We start from the raw sequence: 24680 nt of genomic DNA on the forward strand, positions 1-24680 counted from the left end.
TAAATCCCTATTATTCTTGGATACAATCTCCCTTCTTCTCTGGTCAGGTTTATGTCTTGGATGTTCTCAAAACGTACACAAAAGGCTGCAGTATAGTAAAAACTTGGGTAAAAAGTGTGATGCTATGTGGCTTTGTTTACAATGGAACTTCTCTAAACAATTTCATCCAGAAAAATCTACTTCACATGGGGTTCTAATTGTTATTGTCAGAGCTGTTTGAACCAGAGCAACTCCATCTTCAACAGGGGCTGGGTAAAATGAGACTGAGACCTATTGGACTGAATTCCCAGGAGGTTAGGCATTCTAAGTCACAGGATAAGACAGGAGGTCAGCACAAGATACATGTCATAAAGACCTTGCTGATAAAACAGGCTGCAGTAAAGAAGCTGGCTAAAACCCACCAAAATCAAGATGGTGAGGAGAGTGACCTCTGGCCGTCAGATGTGAGATTTGTTTCTGTGCTCAGAGAGCTTATATATACTCTGTGCATTTATATATACCCTATCTGTTCAAAGAAGAAATTTAAGTTAGCTCAACTTAAACTACAGGACCATCCAGCTTTGTTCATATTTACCAATCTTCCTTTGATTTTTCACATAGTAGGTAGCTGAAAAACGAGACAGTGGTCACCAGCATTTGGTTTACTTGGTAGTTTTATAGAAAATTGTAAATTCACAAGTTGGCATTCAAATATTTATCATTCTTTGAGTTTGAAGAGAATATGCCAAGTTTGCCAAGCATCCCATGAACCTAGATGAGTCCAGCACCGAAGTCTTAGACTATAAAAGAGAACAGGCACTGGAACTAGGCAAGCAATAGAGGGATAACCACTGAGGCTCAGATGAAAAAAGTCTTCAGCAGTGTCATTTCAAACCAAAATATAGGAGGGAGGCCTCACAAAAAACCCTTTTCCAGATGGCTGGGAAATCTTTGCCATAGCGTACAACAGGCTGATTTCAGCAGCTTGTGGTGATAAAATAGATACAATTCAAGCAAATATTCTGCTAAGGGAGGTTAAGAAGGGGGCGGAAGGGGGAGAGGGAGTGTCTCTGGCAGACTTGGTTAAGGAGGGTTGACTTCCTCCCGACTATACAAGTAACCAAGGCCTTTAGATAGTTAAGGGGTTAAGAATTTTTTTAAAAAGTCTAAGCTAAGGAATCAATGGGATAGCAGGGGCAGGATGAGAGAGTTAATAAATTAAAAGCAAGAATGTTTCAATCTATTTGCATTACAAATAGAATGGAATGCAGCTAAATATTCCTCAAAAAGGTGGGAATTTGAACTGGCCTTGGATGGAGTACTTGAAGCATAAAAACTCCCTCTGGTTTTCTTTTGGGAACCAGGATAAAAGCCTCTCCCACAAGTTTGTAGCTAGGCCAGCTAAGGAGAGGAAAGCAGCATTTCAAGATAACGCAATGTGAAATATTACCAAGTTTAAGGCAGGGATTCTTTCATTTCTACTTCTGCCTAGTGACTACAACTGTACTTGGGCCTTGCTTTCTGAGTGACAGGTACAGAAGACAACTACATTTTTCCCTTTGAAACATGGGTAGTCTTTGAGTGAAGAGCAGTATGATCCATAGACATTGCTCACGCTTTAAAAAGCTGTTCTTTGCAAATCTGTGGATATTCAGAGTCTATAAATAGTTGAAGGTAGAAACCAATTTTAGAAACCCTAAACATTCTCAACATAAGATCAAATACAGCTGAGTATCTTACCTTGAGAACCAAGGCTGAAGCGATGAATCAAAAAGGAGAGACTCAGACAATTTTACAACAAAACAGGTATATTTCTATTAGACTACCTGATACAGAAGATAGTGTGGTATGGATGGATAGTATGAAGGACAAATAATACAAATATATTTTATTGAAATAAACAAAAATGCATACACAGCTCAATGGGTCACTTGGAACAAACTGTTGCTTGACTATATTACTGAGCAGAAACAAAACGGAAGCACAAACACCTTTCTTTTTTTGACATGTATCTGGAGATAGGTAGGAAGACACTACTTGGTTTTTTAAAAAACTGACCTTCCCTTAAGGCCTGGTCATAGAAGTGTAAACAATGTAAATGAATCCACCATTACCAGTTGTCATATCATATCTATGTCACCTGTGTATTCTGAGATTACACACATACCTGCCAATATACCTGGGAAAGGTTATTTTATCACAGTTACACTTGAGTTCTTGGCAGGCAGGACTGAGGAAGAGTAATTTGAAAGAAGTTTTACATCCTATTTAGAAGAAATCACTAGTATTTCCTTAAATAACAGGTTACAATAGAAAGATACTGCCTGGAAGTTATCCTTTCACTTTGGTTCATTTTTAGTTTTTCTTTATGATTTACATAGCTGTTTAATTCATTTGCTTATAGTACAATCCTGCCATAAAGTATTAAAGCACAAGATACCTATTATTCCTTCAACATCTGCATTTTTCAAGTTTTATACTCTACATCCACAGTACGTCAGCAGTTCTTGAATGTTTAAAAAAATAAATGGGTAAAATGCTTCTAAAAAATGCAGATGTTTATAACTACAATGGTAGTAACATGGGAAGGAGACAATGAGAGAAGGGATAAAAGCAAACATGTTCATGTGCAGGGAATGTGGTTCAAGTCTTTGGATTTAAAAACAAGTTCCCCAGAGAAGCTGGCACTTCCTTTGCCCTCCAAAAAGGACCTGAAAAGTCCCAATCCAAACTTTAGAAAATTAGTTATGAGATGCAATAAATGATGATCAAAGCAGTCAGAGGGAGAAGGATGAATGTGTCTTCCATTTAGCTAGAGACTGTAGCATAGCCTCTTTAGGTGTTGGTGGATCAGTAAAAACGACTGAAGTACCAGAAGTGCTTGGAAGGATAGGGGTAGAAAGTAATGACCATAATACCTTGTCTAAATCAGTAGCAGGGCTTCATGGCTAGGAAACTTTTTTAAACAGTAAAATGTCATTAGGATAGATCACTCTCTCACCAACATTAAATGTGGCAGAATTAACCAAAAAAAAAAAAAAAAAAAAAAAAGAACAAAAAGATTTACACGTAGATATAGCAGTAACAGAAAATTACAAGGCAGAGAACACAAAAGAATCAAGACAACGCTATAGGTTCAACAGTATTCCATGAGGCTAGAAAACCGGTTAACTTTGAAAGCCCTAGCAAAATATCACTCTTGTTTATAAATCACTTATTTATCATATGACCACACGTTGAATCCTTGTCTTTCCACATACTGAAGAATCCTACATTCAGCCTTTAAGCATTCTGCATTTCTTTGCCAATCTTGTAGCTGAGTATCTTGTTCCAGTCGATTTTGGTGCGGGTAACTGGAAGCTGCCGGCGCAAGGCCTTGAATGTGGTATCTGACATTGTTTGATAGTTTTCACTAATTGCTGTCTGCAATAGATAATTGAAGATGAGTTGCTTGAACAGAAATGGGGCTGGTTGTGAACAGAAAAGTAATGCTATAGTCAACGGATATGCTTGAGTCCCCTAGGAAGGATAGACAGGATATATTATTTTCAATGAGCTCCTCTCCAATCTCTGAAGTAGGTCAAGAAGTTCACCTATATTATTTCTAAAATGAGGGCTACAGTCCCAAGCAATCCTCAAACCCTGACTGTAAGCAGAATGCCAACTTGGAAGGTCTGCAAAGTCTCCACATTTAGTAAAACTGAAGAGCATGTATATTTACATTAAAGGACACAAGGCCTAACAAAATATGCTAACAGCGAAATAATAAGATAGTAGATCTAGGAAAATTAACTCCAAATCTTCTTACCTGATACTCATTTTCTGCATTCTCTATGATTTTAATAAACTCCTTGGCAGTCTGGGCTTCATTCTAATGAAGGAAGGAAGAAGGGGAAAATCAGATTTTTTTTTTAATGTGTAAGCAGTAAGATCCTGAAAGTAAGTCCATCTTAACTAACATTTGTATAACAATTTCTAGTTTTCCAAGTGTTCCCATGCCCACTACCCTCCTTTGATTCTCACAACAACTCTATGGAAGAGACTATGTTATAATCATAACCCCCATTTTGCAGATGAGAAAACAGAATCCTCTTAAGCAACTTGACCAGAATTATACAGCTTTTGAATGATAAAGATGGGATCTGAAATTAGGTCTTCACCAAAAAAACCCATGCTGTTTCCACTCTACCACAGTACGCCCAAAAGACATCATCAAGTCTTGAAACCTTGACGCCTTGAAAATATTTCTGGTTTAAAATGGTATGAACAATGCCCTTGGACACATCAGTCATATACATAAGCTCACATATGCCTTTATTTGCCACTTATGATGTTAAACTAGCCAATCACATTTTGTACTACGTGGTTCAAGTCTAAAATGAAATGAATCTCCCTCTTCCTGTTACCATTAAGTACAAAAGAATTAAAGGGAAGAGGGTAGGATTTAATATCTAGAGCTGCAGTCCTAAGACAGACTATGAGGTCAAAACTATTTTCTACTTTCATAATAATACTAACACAAAGTTATTTGCCTGTTTCACTTTCACTCTGTAATGTGTGTATGATTTCCTAGAAACTACATGATGTGTGATGACTTTATCACTTTCAGGGATAATGAAAGGTATGAAGCAGAGGCCAGGTACAGTGGCTCATGTCTGTAATCCCAGCACTTTGGGAGGCCGAGGCAGGTGAGGTCAGGAGTTCAAGACAAGCCTGGTCAACATGGTGAAACCCTGTCTCTACTAAAAATACAAAAATTAGCTGGGCATGGTGGCGGACACCTGTAATCCCAGCTACTCGGGAGCCTGAGGCAGGAGAATCACTTGAACCTGGGAGGTGGTGGTTGCAGTGAGCCAAGACAGTGCTCCAGCCTGGGCAACAAGAGCGAAACTTCATCTCAAAAAACAAACAAACAAGCAAAAAACAACTAATATCACAATAAAGTCCGCCATCTTTTAATACACAATTTGTGAAGACACAGACTAATGCCATTCTTCCCACTATTTTTTTCTTTTGATTTGGAAAATATATTCACAAAGATGTTACTTATTAACAAGTAATGGGTTTGTTATCATTATTTTTAATTAACGAATAGTTTTAACACTTCTTAGTTTTATTTCTTTCTTTCTTTTTGAGACAGGGTTTCATTCTGTCACCCAGGCTGAAGTGCAGTGGCACGATCTTGGCTCACTGCAGCCTCAACCTTCCTGGGCTGAGGTGATCCTCCCACCACAGCCTCCCAAGTAGCTGGGACTACCGGAACTCAGCTGATTTTTATATTTTTTTTGTAGAGACAGGGTTTCACCGTGTTGCTCAGGCTGGTCTTGAACTCCTGAGCTCAAGCTTTCACCTGCCTCGACCTCCCAAAGTGCTGGGATTACAGGTGTGAGCCACCACTCCCGGCCCACACTTCTCAGCTTTAATTTTTAGTGAGGTAAACATTGATAGATCTAACACATAAACAAAAACTCTTTGGGGGTACTCAATAACTTCTAAGAACTTAAAGAAGTAATGAGACTATCAAAGAAATGCAAGAACAAATCATGTCTCTTCTTTCAAGGTATAGAACACAATAGTGGCCAGGCATGGTGGCTCACACCTGTAATCCCAGTACTTTGGGAGGCTGAGGCAGGGGGATCACTTCAGTCTAGGAGTTTGAGACCAGCCTCAGCAACATAGAGACCTCATCTCTACCAAAAATAAAAAAATTAGCTGGGCATGGTGGCATGCACCTGTGGTCCCAGCTACTTGGGAGGCTGAGGTGGGAGGATCGCTTGAGCCTGGGAGCTCAAGGCTGCAGTGAGCTGTGATCATGTCCTTCCTTGCACTCCAGCCTAGGCAACAGAGTGAGTTCCTGTCTCAAATAGACCACCACCACCAAACCACAAAACATTCTAATTGAATACTCCTAAAAGTGTTGTTTCTCTAATGATATAAATGCAGCCCTATAGGATGCAGTTTGGTAAACTTTCCTTGCTCTTGGTATTTATTGATTGAAGGTATTGCTGTCCTTGAGTAACTATTACAATTGAGAGAGCGACTAAGAAGGACATTTGTCTAAAGTCATAATCAATATTGCGAGTCAAAAACTGTGAACTAATATATGCTGGTTGGTGGTAAGAGGCACTAACAGAAGTGGCCAAAATCAAAACATTAAAAGCAAACTGAATTTCTACTGGCAGAATCGGCACTCAGGATCAAAACTAATTTTTTAAAGAAAAACGAGACATGAGTAAGACAGACACTAAATATTCCATACTCACCGAAACAGTTAGTGAATCCTGTACATCTTTATGACTAACCAACTGAACATTGCCATCTTCATAATAGTGAACCTGTGTGAGACAATGTTTGAGCCTTTTTAGGGGAAGTTCATAGAGAAACCTGTTATTTAGGACACAAATCCATGCTTTAAGCTATCTTTAAGTTGATGAGCCATTTTACCAACTCTGAACAAATAATTAATATAAGCAGTGGTAATTCACAATGGTGGTTAATTAATCCACAGAACACTTAAGTTTAAGAACGCTTTTTCCTTAGCAAGGAAAACTGATTATTAAGTTCAAGAAACATTTATTACATGCTTTTCACATTCTAAGCACTGTGCTAGGCATTGTGAATACAAAGGTAAATGAGATCCCACTCCTAACAATATTAAAATAATTAAAGTTATTAAACATTAGTTTTTCTCTGTGAAAACCAAGGAATTTTAATGGATCCTCATACCTAATATTTGGCACATTTCTCCATATACATTATCATCAATATTGGTAAGCAGAACTGACCAGGTACAGGAAAAGTCACATTGAGGGTTAAAGACAGGACAGAAAAACAAATATTTTATTGGTAAATCAGATATTTTTAAAAAGTAAGATAAAAGTAGTTCTGAATATGTAAGGTAAAGTGAAGTGCTACAATTATGCAAACAATTAGCAAAAAGGAGAAGAGACTAACAAGTCAATGACATTTTAGGTTAAGTTTTGGCAACTTAAGATAGGTTTAGTCACCTTGACAAGGCTACTAATTGGTCATACACAATAGGATGAGGGTATCCTTTTGTGCATTTGAATAGGATCTTGAAAACAGTAGTTGTCACCTAAGTAGACAGGTAGAGAATGACATCTACACCAAGGAGATAAAAAAGTATAACAGAATGGAGTATAACTGGTTTAATTTGGAGAAGAACAAAGAACTCACTGCATATGAATATGTGTAAAAAAGGAGTGTGGCAGGAGACATTGCTATGAAGTGGAAACACAGACTGTGAAGAACAAAGCACCTTATAAACCATGTTAAGAATTCAGACTACTCAGGAGGCTAAGACGGGAGGATCACTTGAGGCCAGAAGTTTAAGACCAGCCTGGGCAATATAGCAAGATCCCCATCTTAGGGAAAAAAAAGAATGCAGATGTTATCCTATTATAGGAGACACACAGGAAAAGGAATGTTTTAGAAAGATTATACTTGTGCTATGAAGAAAATAAAACGAAGGAGCTGCTATTGGAGACATAATGCCAGAACAATAGTCCAGGTAATGCCATTTATCTAGTGCTATGATTTTAATGTTGGTACCTTCCCAAAATTCTTATGTTGGACCAATATGCAATGGGATAATATTAAGAGGAGGGGCCTTTGGGAGGCGATTAGGTCATGAGGATGAAGCCTTCAAGGGATTAGTGCCGTTCTAAAAGAGGCTCAATCAAGCTCTCTTGCCACTCTTCTACCTCATGAGGACAGTGTTCACCCCTTCTGTCACGTGAGAATGCAGAAGGTGTCACCTATGAGAAACAGAACTCACCAGTCACTGAATCTAACAGCACCTTGATCTTGGACTTCTTAGTCTCCAGAAGTATGAGGAATAAATTTCTGCTAAGGTATTTCTGCTAAGGTATACCAGTCTAAGGTATTGTGTTATAATAGCTGAAACAAGGCCGGGCGCGGTGGTTTATGCCTGTAATCCTAGCACTTTGGGAGGCCAAGGCGGGCGGATCACTTGAGGTCAGGAGTTCGAAACCAGCCTGGCCAACATGGTGAAACCCCATCTCTACTAAAAATACAAAAAAAATTAGCCAGGTGTAGTGGCAGGCACCTGTAATCCCAGCTACTTGGGAGGCTGAGGCAGGAGAATTGCTTGAACCCAGGAGGCGGAGGTTGCAGTGAGCCAAGATCATGCCACTGCATTCCAGCCTGGGTGACAGAGTAAGACTCTGTCTCAAAAAAAAAAAAAAACAAAAAAAAAAAAAACAAAAAAAAACCCCAAACAAAGACATCTAGTCTATGCTACCAGGAGATATTTGAACAAAACAGAATGTTTTGAGGGATAAAGCAGAAAAGGAAAAGAGAAGAACAGTAATCTTCACTTACTTCATTTCACTTACTCAGTAATCTTAGCTGTAGGAGCTATTATTTATTAAGCCTTTACTATGTGTTAGACACTGTGCAAACACTTCACTATTACTTATATTCCCTCATTTAATCCTTTTTTTTGAGACAGAGTCTTGTTCTTGTCGCCCAGGCTGGAGTGCAATGGCACGATCTCGGCTCACTGCAACCTCCGATTCCCCGCTTTAAGTGATTCTCCTGCCTCAGACTCCCAGGTAGCTGGGATTACAGGCACCCGCAACCACGCCCAGCTAACTTTTGTATTTTTAGTAGAGACGAGGTTTCACCATGTTGGCCAGGCTGGTCTCGAACTCCTGACCTTGTGATCCACCCACCTCGGTCTCCCAAAAGTACTGGGATTACAGTCATGAGCCACTGCGCTCGGCCACCACATTTAATCTTTACAAAAACTCCTATGAGATGAGGACTACGACTAACCCTATTTTACAGCTGAGGAAGCTGAAGTTTGCCTTGAGGCAGTTATTAAACAATAACTTATCCATGTTCACACACCTAGTAAGAGGAGGAGCTAGGATTTGAATTAGGTCAAATTCCAGAGCTATCCAACATATGTAATACCTCCCAATGCTATGTTTTGTCGAAAAGTTAGAAATTCCTTGATCTGGGGAGAAATAGTGTCTCAGCAGGGGCTTACTCTTTGTGGATATCATTAGAAGGGCATAACTAACAGTCAAGCTTCATCTAGGCAGAAAGCTATTTGCAACAAAAAGACTTCCCTGGACAACAAGAACCCCCTACCTATCCTTGTTTAAAGGACAAAAATAAGTATCTTTTTTTTTTTTTTTTTTGAGACAGTGTCACGCTCTGTCGCCCAAGCTGGAGCACAGTGGCTGATGTCGGCTCACTGCAACCTCTGCCTCCTGGGTTCAAGCAATTCTCCTGCCTCAGCCTCCCACGTAGCTGGGACTACAGGTGCGTGCCACCATGGCCAGCTAATTTTCGTATTTTTAATAGAGATGGGGTTTCACTGTGTTGGCCAGGCTGGTCTCGATCTCTTGACCTCATGATCCCCCTGCTTTGGCTTCCCAAAGTGCTGGGATTACAGGCGTGAGCCACCGTGCCCGGCAAGTATCTTCTTGAATGAGGACAAACAGCTGGCTCTATCCAGATGGGCAAGAGAAGCTAGATTTTCCATACCCTCTCTAAACCCTGAAATTTTACCTTTTGGCTTTCTAAGAGGTTAAAGAAGAAAAGACAATATAAGAATCTACTGAGAACAGGCATGGTGGCTCACACATTTAATCCCAGCACTTTGGGAGGCCGAGGTGGGCAGATCACTTGAGGTCAGGAGTTCGAGACCAGCCTGACCAACATGGTGAAACCCTGTCTCTACTAAAATACAAAAAAAATTAGGCAGGCATGGTGGCGGGTGCCTATAATCCCAGCTACTTGGGAGGCTGAGACAGGAGAATCACTTGAAGCCAGGAGGCAGAGGCTGCAGTGAGCTGAGATTGCACCACTGCACTCCAGCCTGGGCAACAGAGAGAGACTGGAATCCACTGGAGACAAGATGAGAATCCAATGGAAAAGAAGGGTGATAATAAGAACCACTAATACTTACATGTAAAATCAGAACAGCAAAGATGTGGGCAAAAAAGACTGGGCTAAATGATGATGACATATAAAGGTTAAAATCCCAATAGATAAGAATATTTAAAATACAAGTAGGTCACAATCAAATATCAGTTTTGTTTGTTTTTTCATTAAAAGTTTGTTTTTTCATTAAAAAAACTAGAGGTTCAGGGACTGAAAAGAACATTCAAAAGGGGAATGAGCCGGGTGCAGTGGCTCACGCCTGTAATCCCAGCACTTTGGGAGGCCAAGGTAGGCGCATCACGAGGTCAGGAGATCAAGATCATCCTGGCTAACACAGTGAAACCCGGTGTCTGCTAAAAATACAAAAAATTAGCTGGGCGTGGTGGCATGCGCCTGTACACCCAGCTACTTGGGAGACTGAGGCAGGAGAATCGCTTGAACCCAGGAGGCGGACGTTGCAATGAGCCAAGATCGTGTCACTGCACTCCAGCCTGGCGACAGAGCAAGACTCCATCTCAAAAAACAAAACAAAACAAAAAGGGGGCAGGGGGGAATTATTACAAACAGGATGGGAGATATTTTAAAGAAAAACAACAGATCTGGCCATAGAAGAAACAAGAACTTCTGTATTTCTCAGAACTTGTCTAAAGAGAGGAGGTATGCAGAGCACATTCTTTTTGTTCGAGAATAAAGACTATACAATTAGTTTGAACTTCTGTTATGTTTTTTAATTAGGACATGGAAAGGAATATAGGGTAAGGTCAATAAGCCTCACTGTTTTTGATCTCAATGAAAAATTCTAGGGCCAGGCGCAGTGGCTCACGCCTGTAATCCCAGCATTTTGGGAAGCTGAGGGAGGCGGATCACAAGGTCAGGAGTTCGAGACCAGCCTGGCTAACACAGTGAAACCCTGTCTCTACTAAAAATACAAAAAATTAGCCAGGCATGGTGGCGGGAGCCTGTGGTACCAGCTACTCAGGAGGCTGAGGCAGGAGAATGGCATGAACCTGGGAGGTGGAGCTTGCAGTGAGCCGAGATCCTGCCACTGCACTCCATCCTGGGCAACAGAGCGAGACTCTGTCTCAAAAAAAAAAAAAAAAAAAAGGAAAAATTCTAAAAAATATTAATTTCATTACCTAATACACTAATGTTATTATAATTTTTAGAAATTAACCCAGCCTGGGCAATATAGTGAGACCCCGACTCTACAAAAAAATAAAAAAAGTTGGCCAGGTACAGTGGTATGTGCTTGTAGCACCAGGTGCTTGGGAGGATGAGGTGGGAGGATCATTTAGTTGAGGAGTTTGAGGTTGCAGTGAGCTATGAAAGCACCACTGCACTCCTGCCTAGGTGACAGAGTTGAGATACACCGTTTCAAGAAAGAAATTAAGCTCAAAACTTATGTGTTCTAAGACCTTTTCTAGGTCTCATCTGCTAATATGAAAATGGTTCAATTAACTAACACAAATTTCAACATGATTGTCATCAACATAAATCCTCAGATATTGTTGCCTTCTCAGAACGATGTTTTTGCCTATAGACTAGCCTGAAAGGCTAAATATCTTAATGACTTTTCCAAATAATTCTCACTCCAAAATTTAAAAGATATGTAAATGAAATAAGCTTTCCCCAAAAGTGTGCTCAATCTGTGCTTAAGAAGGTTTAAATGTGGGTCTGTACACTGGGCTGTATTTTGAATCTTACCATAAATTATCACCCTTTGTGATGTGTGCTCTTATTTTATAGGTTTGCACTGGCAGAGCTAAAATACAAATGGCTGTTTCCATCTAGAAACAAAGTAAAATTTATTTACACAAAATTTACAATAAGCTTCTACAATGCTGATACCATGGTTCTAGGAAGTTAATGCTAATGCCACAGTTACAAGAGATCTAGAGTGTTAGGCTACTAAGATATTTTGTTAACAGAAACAGAACAGTATGCTGTCTTAGGTTGCACCTTCCCAGAAGGAGACCCCAAGACAAAGATTAGAGAAAAAGCAGTTTATTCAGGAGCGAATCTCACAAAGCTATAGTAGGGGACAGAAGAAGTGGGACACAGAAGGGAAGGAAGCCTTAGAGGTACGTTTATGAGCAGGTTACAGCTGTGGGTATTGGGCTCCGGAAGTCTAAACAGAACATGCTTCAAAGTTGTCCTACTTGAGGAAGCTGCCATATTTATCTATCAACTCTTACATATCACTGAGGGCTTCTCCTAGAGCTGTGAACTCAACATCAGCCTGTCTCACCTGAGTTGGGCATGCTCCTATGGCCAGGAGCTACTTGTTGCAGGAAGCTATAGGTATATATAAAAAGAGCAGATTTACTTTTACAGAATTTATTACCTATGCACTTGATTAAATTAGAGCATTAAAAAAGACAACTCTTGGCTGGGCACAGTGGCTCACCTGAGGTCAGGAGTTCAAGACCAGCCTGGCCAACATAGTGAAATCCCACCTCTACTAAAAATACAAAAATTAGCTGGGCGTGGTGGTGTGTGCCTGTAATCCCAGCTACTTGGGAGGCTGAGGCAAGAGAATTGCTTGAACTCAGGAGGCAGAGGTTGCAGTGAGCCAAGATTGCACCACTGCACTCCAGCCTGGGCGACAGAGCGAGACTCCTCCTTCTCCTCCTCCTCAAAAAAAAAAGACAACTCTTGGTAATTGTTGTTAAAGCACAGCTTCACATAATATAATACAGGTACGATTAGGTACTGATCTTCTCGGTTACCTGTACCTATTCTGACCTTACAGTTAGTGAGGCTTAAATATTAAATCACCCTGAGTTTAGAAAGTCAAACCTCTGCTAGATATTAAACTTCAATCCAGACAGGCATCAAATGAGTTAACAGCTATCTTATTCAGCTGCCTGTCTACCCTGACATCAGCATTAAAAATCTACTTCTGGGCCAGGTGCAGTGGCTCACACCTGTAATCCCAGCATTTTTGGGAGGCCGAGGCGGGTGGATCACCTGAGGTCAGGAGATCGAGACCAGCCTAACCAACATGGAGAAACCCCGCCTGTACTAAAAATAGAAAATTAGCTAGGCGTGATGGCGCATGCCTGTAATCCCAGCTACTCGGGAGGCCGAGGCAGGAGAATCACCTGAACCCAGGAGCCAGAGATTGCAAAGAGCCGAGATCACGCCATTGCACCTCCAGCCTGGGCAATAAGAGCAAAACTCGGAAGGACTGTGTGGTAGATAGAGCTCCCTCTCCCCTCTCCCCTCTCCCCTCTCCCCTCTCCCCTCCCCCCTCCCCCCTCTCCCCTCTCCCCTCTCCCCTCTCCCCTCTTTCCACGGTCTCCCTCTGATGCCGAGCCGAAGCTGGACGGTACTGCTGCCATCTCAGCTCACTGCAACCTCCCTGCGCGATTCTCCTGCCTCAGCCTGCCGAGTGCCTGCGATTGCAGGCGCGCGCCGCCACGCCTGACTGGTTTTCGTATTTTTTTGGTGGAGACAGGGTTTCGATGCGTCGGCCGGGCTGGTCTCCAGCTCCTAACCGCGAGTGATCTGCCAGCCTCGGCCTCCCGAGGTGCCGGGATTGCAGACGGAGTCTCGTTAACTCAGTGCTCAATGGCGCCCAGGCTGGAGTGCAGTGGCGTGATCTCGGCTCGCTACAACCACCTCCCAGCCGCCTGCCTTGGCCTCCCTAAGTGCCGAGATTGCAGCCTCTGCCTGGCAGCCACCCCGTCTGGGAAGTGAGGAGCGTCTCCGCCTGACTGCCCATCGTCTGGGATGTGAGGAGCCCCTCTGCCTGGCTGCCCAGTCTGGAAAGTGAGGAGCGTCTCTGCCCGGCTGCCATCCCATCTAGGAAGTGAGAAGCGCCTCTTCCCGGCCGCCATCACATCTGGGAAGTGAGGAGCGTCTCTGCCCGGCCGCCCATCGTCTGAGATGTGGGGAGCACCTCTGCCCTGCCGCCCCGTCCGGGATGTGAGGAGTGTCTCTGCCCGGCCGCCCTGTCTGAGAAGTGAGGAGACCCTCTGCCTGGCAACCGCCCCGTCTGAGAAGTGAGGAGCTCCTCCGCCCGGCAGCCACCCCGTCTGAGAAGTGAGGAGCGTCCTCCCTCCTCGTCCGGGAGGGAGGTGGGGGGGTCAGCCCCCCACCCGGCCAGCCGCCCCATCCGGGAGGTGAGGGGCACCTCTGCCCAGCCGCCCCTACCGGGAAGTGAGGAGCCCCTCTGCCCGGCCAGCCGCCTCGTCCGGGAGGGAGGTGGGGGGGTCAGCCCCCCGCCTGGCCAGCCGCCCCGTCCGGGAGGCGAGGGGTGCCTCTGCCCGGCCGCCCCTACTGGGAAGTGAGGAGCCCCTCTGCCCGGCCAGCCGCTCTGTCTGGGAGGGAGGTGGGGGGGTCAGCCCCCCTCCCGGCCAGCCGCCCCATCTGGGAGGGAGGTGGGGGGGTCAGCCCCCCGCCCGGCCAGCCGCCCCATCCGGGAGGGAGGTGGGGGGATCAGCCCCCCGCCTGGCCAGCCGCCCCGTCCGGGAGGGAGGTGGGGGGATCAGCCCCCTGCCCGGCCAGCCGCCCTGTCCAGGAGGTGGGGGGGGCGCCTCTGCCCGGCCGCCCCTACTGGGAAGTGAGGAGCCCCTCTGCCCGGCCAGCCGCTCTGTCTGGGAGGGAGGTGGGGGGGTCAGCCCCCGGCCCGGCCAGCCGCCCCGTCCAGGAGGGAGGTGGGGGGGTTAGCCCCCCGCCTGGCCAGCCGCCCCATCCGGGAGGTGAGGGGCGCCTCTGCCCGGCCGCCCCTTCTGGGAAGTGAGGAGCCCCTCTGCCCGGCCAGCCGCCCCGTCCGGGAGGGAGGTGGGGGGGTCAGCCCCCCGCCCGGCCAGCCGCCCCGTCCGGGAGGGAGGTGGGGGGGTCAGCCCCCCGCCCGGCCAGCCGCCCCGTCCGGGAGGGAGGTGGGGGGATCAGCCCCCCGTCCGGCCAGCCGCCCCGTCCGGGAGGGAGGTGGGGGGTCAGCCCCCCGCCCGGCCAGCCGCCCCGTCCGGGAGGGAGGTGGGGGGGTCAGCCCCCCGCCCGGCCAGCCGCCCCGTCCGGGAGGGAGGTGGGGGGGTCAGCCCCCCGCCCGGCCAGCCGCCCTGTCCGGGAGGTGAGGGGCGCCTCTGCCCAGCCGCCCCTACCGGGAAGTGAGGAGCCCCTCTGCCCGGCCAGCCGCCCCCTCCGGGAGGGAAGTGGGGGGGTCAGCCCTCCGCCGGGCCAGCCGCCCCGTCGGGGAAGTGAGGGGCGCCTCTGCCCAGCCGCCCCTACTGGGAAGTGAGGAGCCCCTCTGCCGGGCCAGCCGCCCTGTCCGGGAGGGAGGTGGGGGGTCAGCCCCCCGCCCGGCCAGCCGCCCCGTCCGGGAGGGAGGTGGGGGTTCAGCCCCCCGCCCGGCCAGCCGCCCCGTCCGGGAGGGAGGTGGGGGGGTCAGCCCCCCGCCCGGCCAGCCGCCCTGTCCGGGAGGAGAGGGGCGCCTCTGCCCGGCCGCCCCTACCGGGAAGTGAGGAGCCCCTCTGCCCGGCCAGCCGCCCCCTCCGGGAGGGAGGTGGGGGGGGTCAGCCCCCCGCCGGGCCAGCTGCCCCGTCGGGGAAGTGAGGGGCGCCTCTGCCCGGCCGCCCCTACTGGGAAGTGAGGAGCCCCTCTGCCCGGCCAGCCGCCCCGTCCGGGAGGGAGGTGGGGGGGTCAGCCCCCCGCCCGGCCAGCCGCCCCGTCCGGGAGGGAGGTGGGGGTTCAGCCCCCCACCCGGCCAGCCACCCCGTCCGGGAGGGAGGTGGGGGGTCAGCCCCCCGCCCGGCCAGCCACCCCGTCCGGGAGTGAGGTGGGGGGGTCAGCCCCCCGCCCGGCCAGCCGCCCCGTCCGGGAGGGAGGTGGGGGGTCAGCCCCCCGCCCGGCCAGCCGCCCCGTCCGGGAGGGAGGTGGGGGGGTCAGCCCCCCGCCCGGCCAGCCGCCCCGTCCGGGAGGGAGGTGGGGGGGTCAGCCCCCGGCCCGGCCAGCCGCCCTGTCCGGGAGATGATGGGCGCCTCTGCCCGGCCGCCCCTACCGGGAAGTGAGGAGCCCCTCTGCCCGGCCAGCCGCCCCCTCCGGGAGGGAGGTGGGGGGGTCAGCCCCCCGCCGGGCCAGCCGCCCCGTCGGGGAAGTGAGGGGCGCCTCTGCCCGGCCGCCCCTACTGGGAAGTGAGGAGCCCCTCTGCCCGGCCAGCCGCCCTGTCCGGGAGGGAGGTGGGGGGTCAGCCCCCCGCCCGGCCAGCCGCCCCGTCCCGGAGGTGAGGGGCGCTTCTGCCCGGCCGCCCCTACTGGGAAGTGAGGAGCTCCTCTGCCCAGCCACCACCCCATCTGGGAGGTGTACTCAACAGCTCATTGAGAACGGGCCATGAAGACAATGGCGGTTTTGTGGAATAGAAAGGGGGGAAGGTGGGGAAAAGATTGAGAAATCGGATGGTTGCTGTGTCTGTGTAGAAAGAGGTAGACATGGGAGACTTTTCATTTTGTTCTGTACTAAGAAAAATTCTTCTGCCTTGGAAAAAAAAAAAAAAAAAAAAGCAAAACTCCATCTCAAAAATCAATCAATCAGTCAATCAATCAATCAATCTACTTCTGCTTGGCTATTTATATTCCAAAACACCTGCCATTCTCTCTAGTTATAATTTTTAGGAATTAACCCAGCCTGGGCTGGGAGGTGGAGGTTGCAGTTAGCTGAGATCACGTCACTGCACTCCAGTCTGGGTGATGGAGTGAAACTCTGTCCCAAAAAATAATAATAATTATTATTATTAATTTTAAATCTTTCCTAAAACTGCTGTTTGATAATTCCTAGTTATATCTTATGTTACCTTTGAAGGAAAAATAACAATAACCATGTTGCCATACACTCTACATACTATCCTTTATCAACTCAGAATAGCTCTCTCTGTTTACCACCCCAAGAAGGAGGCTTCTATTTCTATTCACTGCCATCAGTCTCCCTTTGCATCTACACATACTTGGTCCTTATTTAATACCAAAGCAACCTGCACATGTTTTAAAGATGTGAAGTTTTAAGTCTATAAACATGTTGGAATCTCACCTGAATCTTAAGCACGCCAACCACCTGGGCTGTAGGTGGTGTGATGGTGAACTTCCACTCTGATCTCCAACGACCATTCCTATTAAAACACACACACAACATTGCAGAATTAGCAATAAGCACAAGAAAGAGGTGATTTGCCACTGAGGTACAGAAGTTGGGAAAGAGGGGTGCAAAAAAAGAAAAAAAAAAAAGAGAGAGAGAAACTGTCATTTCCAGTTTGGCAAACCCAAAGCTCTGTCTACTCAAATATAAGTCTGGATCTAAGTGGCCTGACCATAAGCCTTTTCTAAGTTATTTTGTCTTTCATTTTTCCTTTTTTCCCTTGAAATGGAAAACCATGCCTATTCTGCTCATGGGAGGCTCTTCCAAAATCAGATGAATAGGCTGCTGAGTTACACAATTAACTCAAGTAGCAGTAACCCTAAGCCAAGTAAAACTCAGATTTTCAACAGGGCACTTTACTAATCACTTGTTCTCACTCAAAGTAAGAGTAACTTTTAAAGGAAAATATAATTATAAAACCTCAGAACTGTAAGGAATCTAAATCCCTCATTTATAGATGGAAAACTGAAGTCTGTAAGTTAAATAATTATTCCAAGCTAGTTGGATTAAAAACCAAGTCTCAACTGCTGGTTTCTTTCAGATGTAAATAGAAGAGAATATCTACTTCTTACCAGAAGTTTTTAGGCTGAAACTGGTGGCTTTCAATACATGCAATAATAGTCTGTTGCCCATCGATAGTTTTAGCATAAACCTATTGTTGGGAAAAAAAAATAGTTAAAGACTCCAAACACTTTTAATTTAAACAACATGCATTGTACAAAAGCAGAGTGTTAAATCCTTGGGGGAGACAAAGAATCACATAAAATGAGCTTAGAACACAATAGTGCACATGGGATATGAAAACAAAGCAGAACATGTTAGGTTCTACCAGAGACAGTGATACAATGAAAACAGAGGGAAATACTGCTCTTGGTTTGGGGTACAAGGCGGGTGCCATTTAGGCTGGGTCATACAAGACAGATGAGATTCTGATAAGCAGAGACTGAAAATAAAGGCAAGACAGGAAACTAAGGACTTGTTCAGTGAACAAGACTGTCAGGTTTAAAGGGTGTGTGTGAAGTGGACTAATGAAAGACAAAACAGGATGGTAGATTTAGGTCATGTAATAGTAGATGTAAAGTAAGAAGTTTAAGATTTTATTCTATAGGCAATGGAGAGACAGCAAAACATGACTAGAACTAATATTGTGGGAGAATAATCAATACTGGTATTCAAGATAAAACGAAGAAAAGCTGAAGCTTGGTTAGGAGGCCACAGGATTAATCTAGGCAACAAGTCAGAGTTATATTAATGGGAATGGAAAGGAAGAGTTGCACACAGAATGTAGAAGTACAATCAAAGTCTAGCAGTATATTGCAAATGATGGGCAAAGGAAAGAAGGAACTCAAGAGTGACTAAAAAGATGGTGGTGTCATTAACAAACTGGAAATTACAGATGGAGATGTCTAGTTAGTAGTTAGAAACACTAACTCTTCTTTAGTGTGGGAGAGGTGAATGGAAATGCAATCACCAAGGGAAAGTAAGAAAAAAAAAATAGTGCTTTATAGTCCACAAAATATGTTCTTACATGTATTTTCTTTTTCCTCTAATAAATCTGATGAAATACAGTGTTATCTACAGATAAGAAGTTGAAGTTCACAAAGCTTCTTGCCTAAGGTCACTCAGGAAGTGGTAAAGGTAGAATCCAAACCCACTGTTTTTGTGACACCGAAGTCTGTGTTACTTTACCTGCATTAAATGAATTATGAACTTTGGGGGAACATTTACAAAGGTAGGGGGAAAAAAGAACTTAGTATAGAGTAAGAATAATTAGGGGGCTGGGTACAATGGCTCACGCCTGTAACTCCAGCACTTTGAGAGGCTGTGGCAGGGGGATTACCTGAGGTCAGGAGTTCAAGACCAGCCTGGCCAACATGGTGAAACCCCATCTCTACTAAAAATACAAAAATTAGCCAGGTGTGGTGGTGGGCACCTGTAATCCCAACTACTAGAGAGGCTGAGGCAGGAAAATCGCTTGAACCTGAGAGGCGGAGGTTGCAGTGAGCTGAGATCATGCCACTGTACGCCAGCCTGGGCAAAAAGAGCAAAACTCCATCTCTAAAAAAAAAAAAAATTAGGGGTTGCTGACAGCAGCCTAAGTAAAAGATAATTTCTAGATGTGGTTGATTGGCTTCAGTGTGAAATGCCATTCGGAAGTCATGGACAAGGAAAAGGACACTGGACCAGGTAACTCAGGAACCATTAGTAAACTCAGAGCAGTTTCTGTAGAATGGAGACTAAAGTAAAAAATTAAAGGGTTCAGAAGTAGATAGAGGAAATGGCATTAGCAGGCAAAGAATATGTACTGACGTGGTGGTGATGCAGAGAGAGATGAGAGAAGGGAAAAAGTGGAGAAGAGGGAGAAAGGGCAAGGTGGAAAGGGCAGACAAAGAAGGAGAAATAGGCCGGGCCTGGTGGCTCATGCCTTGTAGTCCCTACACACACACAACACACACAGAGAAAAATTAGCTAGGTATGGTGGTGTGCATCTGTGGTCGTAGCTACTTGGGAAGCTGAGGCGAACGGATTACAAGGTCAGGAGTTCAAGACCAGCCTGACCAACATAGTGAAACCCCGTCTCTACTAAAAATACAAAAATTAGCCAGGTGTGGTGGCAGGCGCCTGTAATTCCAGCTACTCAGGAGGCTGAGGCAGGAGAATCGCTTGAACCCAGGAAGGGGAGGTTGCAGTGAGCCGAGACCACACCATTGCACTCCAGCTTGGAAGACAGAGTGAGACTCTGTCTCAAAAAAAAAAAAAAAAAAATTTCTGTCAGTTTCAATCCTTACAAAACATGGGGGATTAGATGCCTGTCAGAGGACAATGAAAAATGTTTGGAACATACTATGTAGAAAATGTGATAGGGAATAAGGAGATGAAATTACGGACTACTAAGCAGGTCAGCTGAAGACACAGACATAGGATACTTATATACAGCAGACACCATCACAACAATTCCATGACTTTCTGTAGGTCATTTGATAGCTAAGGACACAGTAGGGTTATTTGGTGCTGGAGCTCTCCAAATTAAGAATGGGTAGTGACAAACTTTGAACAGGTAACAAACAATAAATTCAAAGTATATTTAGGATTAAACAGTCAATTTCTAAATGGGAGTCTATCATGTCTCCCCTTTGCAATACTGGCTTCCCAACAGGAATTCTATACTTGTCCAGTCCACCATAATGGGTATTCTCATTAAAAAAAAAAAAAAAAAATCAAACATAATGACACCTAGCCTAACATTCATCTAACATTTATGTAGAGCTTACTTTGTGCCAGGCACTGTTCCAGGCATATATTACATATATTACTAATTCATTAAATCTTCACAACAACTCTATGAGATAAAAACAATTATTTCCATTTTACAGTCAAAGAATTGAGGCACAGAGATGTTAAGTAATTTACCTAAGGTCATACAACTAATTAATTGGCAGGGCCAGGAATCAAACCAGTTAGTAAGGCTTCAAAGTAGGTGCTCTTAACTGTATTCTAGACTGCCATGTAATTCATCATCATTGTATATTTAAAATATTCTAGTGAAAATTGCTGATTTTCCCACAACAAAAAAAGATAAATATGTATAGAAATCCATGTTATTAGCTCAATATAGCCATTCCACAATGTATACATATTTCAAAATATCACGTTGTACATATCATATTTTTGTCAATTTAAAAATAAAAAATATTCTAATCAATATTTTTCTTAATATGCCATAATTTTATAAAGGAAAAATAATAAAGCCAAATTTATCTATTTTTACAGTCGAGAGGGAGTAAAAGAAAATTAGGCCAGGTGCAGCAGCTCACGCCTGTAATCCCAGCACTTTGGGAGTCCGAGGCAGCTGGATCACCTGATGTTAGGAGTTCGAGACCAGCCTGGCCAACATGGTGAAGCTCTGTCTCTACTAAAAATATAAAAATTAGCCAGGTGTGGTGGTGGGCACCCGTAATCCCAGCTACTTAGGAAGCTGAGGCAGGAGAATTGCTTGAACCCAGGAGATGGAGGTGACAGTGAGCCGACACGGTGCCCCTGCATTCTAGCCTGGGTGACAGAGTAAGACTTAGTCTCAAAAAACAAAAGAACAACAACAACAACAACAAAAACAACAACAAAAAGAAAATCACTCCTGATTAAAAAAAAATTGTTTGGTTTTTTTTTGTTTTTTGTTTTTTTGAGACAGAGTCTCACTCTGTTGCCCAGGCTGGAATGCAGTGGTGTGGTCTCAGCTCACTGCAACCTCCACCTCCCTGGTTCAAGTGATTCTTGTGCCTCAGCCTCCTGAGTAGCTGAGACTACAGGTGTGCACCACCACATCCAGCTACTTTTTGTATTTTTTAAGTAAAGGTTTCACCATGTTGGCCAGGCTGGTCTCGAACTCCTGGCCTCAAGTTTCTGCCCACCTTGGCCTCCCAAAGTGCTGGGATTACAGGCATGAGCCACCATGTCCAGCCAATTGTTTAGTTCTAATAGTTTTGATTACCGAATATAAACATCTAAACTATGTAGAAGTAGTTTGTGTAAAAATGCCTATATCAAAAAGCCGTAAATATGAGCAATAGCTCTCTCAACAATCTTAGTATACCATTTTTTCTCCACGTCCAAACCAAAGACCTTTTAGATCTGGGTAAAAATACAAACAAAAAAAAAAATTAATTTAAAAGGTTAATTTAAAAAAAAGAAAGAAAAAAAGAAAAACCAAAGACCTTTTTCTGATGGGTGTAAGGCATTTTTCATAAGTCAAATGTGAAAACAGAATACACTGATACCTAAATTTTTTGTGCACTGGGATTTTAAAAAGAAATTTTCCATATAAAAATTTCATTTATACCCCTTTCCAAAATGATTTAGGGAATAAAATGCAGAGGAGAAGAGAGCATGGCTAAGAAGAAAGTAGGGATGTTTGGTAGGCCAAAGCCTCCAAAGGATAAGGTAAATATAAGAAAACACTCTCTGATAACGAAGCACTCAGATACTTAACAGTACAGAAGCCGTTGGAATAATGGTCTTTCACATAGGCTCTTAAAGCACTGTCACAGGATTCTCTCCAAGACTTCAGACCTCCATCTGCTTCTTCTGGCTGGGGGTCACTTGCTTCTTTCCGTAAGTGGTCAAATTTAAAGGAAATTTTGTTTCTTGGATCTAAAAATCTGCTATTACCCAGGTCACCATGCTCTGTAATTAAGACCTTCCAAAGAATCATTAAACATATGAGTAACTGTAAAAAAGACAATTCTTACTGCCTTTTATGAAACACATCAATAAAAATTCTGAGGCAGTTAACTTTTCATTTAGTCAGATTTCTTTCATATTAATTTTTCAACCAAGTCCCGTATTATTAAGAATATTGTATTTATGAATAAGTCAACTTTAAACTACAAAATATCTCCCATACTAATAATATTCATTTCTTGGTTTCTAATATATACTTATACATAGCTATATATGTACTTTATACATAGCTGTAATAACTTTTATGTACACTTTTGTGTTTTTTTCACATATTTTTCCAGAGTCATTATGAAACTTTAGGGCCATTACACTTAGCATTTAAAATAGGTAATACATTCACATGGTTCAAAAATGAAAAAATACACAAAGTGAACTGTTTTCTCACCCCATTTCCCAACCACCAAAATCCTAAAGTAATAAATAAGTAGTCTAAATTTCAGGAGGAACACCTCTGTTTTTCCATTAAATATAATGTCTGTTGTTACTCTTATCAAGGAGAATTAAAGACAGCTGGAAAACCTGTAAAACTTAAATACTTCCATTTTCACTGTTCTTGTTAAGAGGCTGCTCTCCTTTCTTGTCAAAGAAACTGCTAGTGTTATGAGAAAGAGAAGAATATCCTAACACGTAGAGTACACACAAAAACTATAAAAACTAAGACAAATTTATTCAGCACCTGGTTCAGACATCTGCTTTGGTTTCCATTAATAGGATCTCTACTATCTGCCAGGCATAGCCTGTCTAAAAGGCAATTATTACCTGATCTTCATATCCTTCTATCTTCACAGGCGTGAACTGATCCATGTTATACTGGGCAAATGCACTGTTTTTTTTTAAAAGTTTTTTTTTTAAAAAAAAAAAAAAAAAGGAGGGAGAGAGAAAAGAATTATGTGTAAATAAACACAAAAGGTGGTTCACAGAATAATGAAAGGAAATGTGAAAATAGTACCCTGTACTTTTCCCTTCTCCCCAGACATCCAGTGTTAACATAATGCCTTCCAGCTTTCTGAAGGGACTCCTCTCCACGGAGATCTTGGAAGCTCCTTAAACTCTGAAATTACCTTTTCCTCTCTGCTCCTGAGCTCCAAAAGACCTTCTGCTTAGACAATTCCAAAGTTGGTTTGTTTTGAGATAGAGTCTCACTATGTTGCCAGGCTGGCCTCAAACTCCTGGGCTCAAGAGATCTTCCCATCTGTTTCCTGAGTAGCTGGGACTACAGGTGCGCACCACCACACTCGGCTAATTCCAAAGTTTGAAGCAATCTGATTATTGTGAACTGCCAACAATTTTAATCATTTGGGCAGAAGCTTTCAGTAATTCAAAAGAATCCTCCATTGATACACTATTTTGGAAATGATCTTTTTTCTTGGCTCTCAAAGTCACGAGAAACTATAATTAAATGTCAGAAGGCATCTGACATGCGAAGAAGGTGAAGTGAGAGTTGAGCATGAGTCAAGTATAAAAGTAGAGCCTCAGGCACAAAGTAGTTATTTTTAAAACAGGAATGCATAAATAATCAAAGTACATGCCTAATATTACTATTTGTCCAAAGCTTGATTTTTGAAATTCTGCATTTTTAATGGCTCTCTAATACATTTTACAAAGCTAAAGCAAAAGACAAGATAAAAGAAAGATGGAAATAAGAGCTACACTTATATTCTTAAAAAGTATCAGTCTTCTCACAGAATTCCCAATTTTAACCTATTAAAATAGACTGCTAGTTTTTTTTTTTTCCCCATGTCAGACAGGTAATGTGCCAACATAACAAGGTTTGAGGGAGGCACATCTCACACATGCATGTGAAAACTCAACCATCACACTTATGAACTACAAAAGGATGGAGACCACTAGTTTTAAGCAGTGGTTAAAACTAGGCTTTTCAAGATAAAGCAAAGTAACAAACATTTAAACTTCTTCAAATATTTAAAGCTTTTTTTTTTTTTTTTGAGATGGAGTTTAGCTCTTGTTGCCCAGGCTGGAGTGCAATGGTGTGATCTTGGCTCACCACAACCTCCACTTCCCGGGTTCAAGCAATTCTCCTGCCTCAGCCTCCAGAGTAGCTGGGATTACCATGTGCCACCATGCCCAGCTAATTTCTGTATATTTAGTAGAGACTGGGTTTCTCTATGTTGGTCAGGCTAGTCTCGAACTTCCAACCTCAGGTGATCCGCCCACCTCAGCCTCCCAAAGTGCTGGGATTACAGGCATGAACCACCGTGCCCAGCCTCTAAAGCTAATTTTCAATCTTATTTTGTTAAAAGTTATTACTGTATATTTTGTGTATTTATTTTTTTGGGGGGTGGGGGTGATGCAGTCTCACTCTGTTGCCCAGGATAGAGTGCTGCGGTACAATCTTGGCTTACTGCAACCTCTGCCTTCCGGATTCAAGTGAT

At 44.1% G+C, this 24680-nt stretch overlaps 1 protein-coding gene and 1 non-coding gene across 2 annotated transcripts in view; both read right to left on the minus strand.

Annotated features, from left to right (window-relative positions):
• Positions 1–1769: 1769 nt before the first annotated feature.
• Positions 1770–24680, minus strand: part of CAPZA1 (capping actin protein of muscle Z-line subunit alpha 1) — a 53530-nt gene continuing 30619 nt past the window's right edge. Inside the window, 7 exon segments of the mRNA NM_001280282.1 lie at positions 1770–3402; positions 3788–3850; positions 6243–6314; positions 16945–17023; positions 17622–17701; positions 22037–22243; positions 23047–23110. Coding sequence (NP_001267211.1) covers positions 3262–3402; positions 3788–3850; positions 6243–6314; positions 16945–17023; positions 17622–17701; positions 22037–22243; positions 23047–23110 — 706 coding nt within the window. The 3' untranslated portion in view covers positions 1770–3261.
• LOC112207419 (small nucleolar RNA U13) lies at positions 24026–24126 on the minus strand. Its single transcript, XR_002941844.1, has one exon. It is a non-coding gene; the product is annotated as a small nucleolar RNA U13 (small nucleolar RNA).

This window comes from Pan troglodytes, chromosome 1, assembly GCF_028858775.2.
Source record: "Pan troglodytes isolate AG18354 chromosome 1, NHGRI_mPanTro3-v2.0_pri, whole genome shotgun sequence".
In the NCBI taxonomy this organism is placed as follows: domain Eukaryota; kingdom Metazoa; phylum Chordata; class Mammalia; order Primates; family Hominidae; genus Pan; species Pan troglodytes.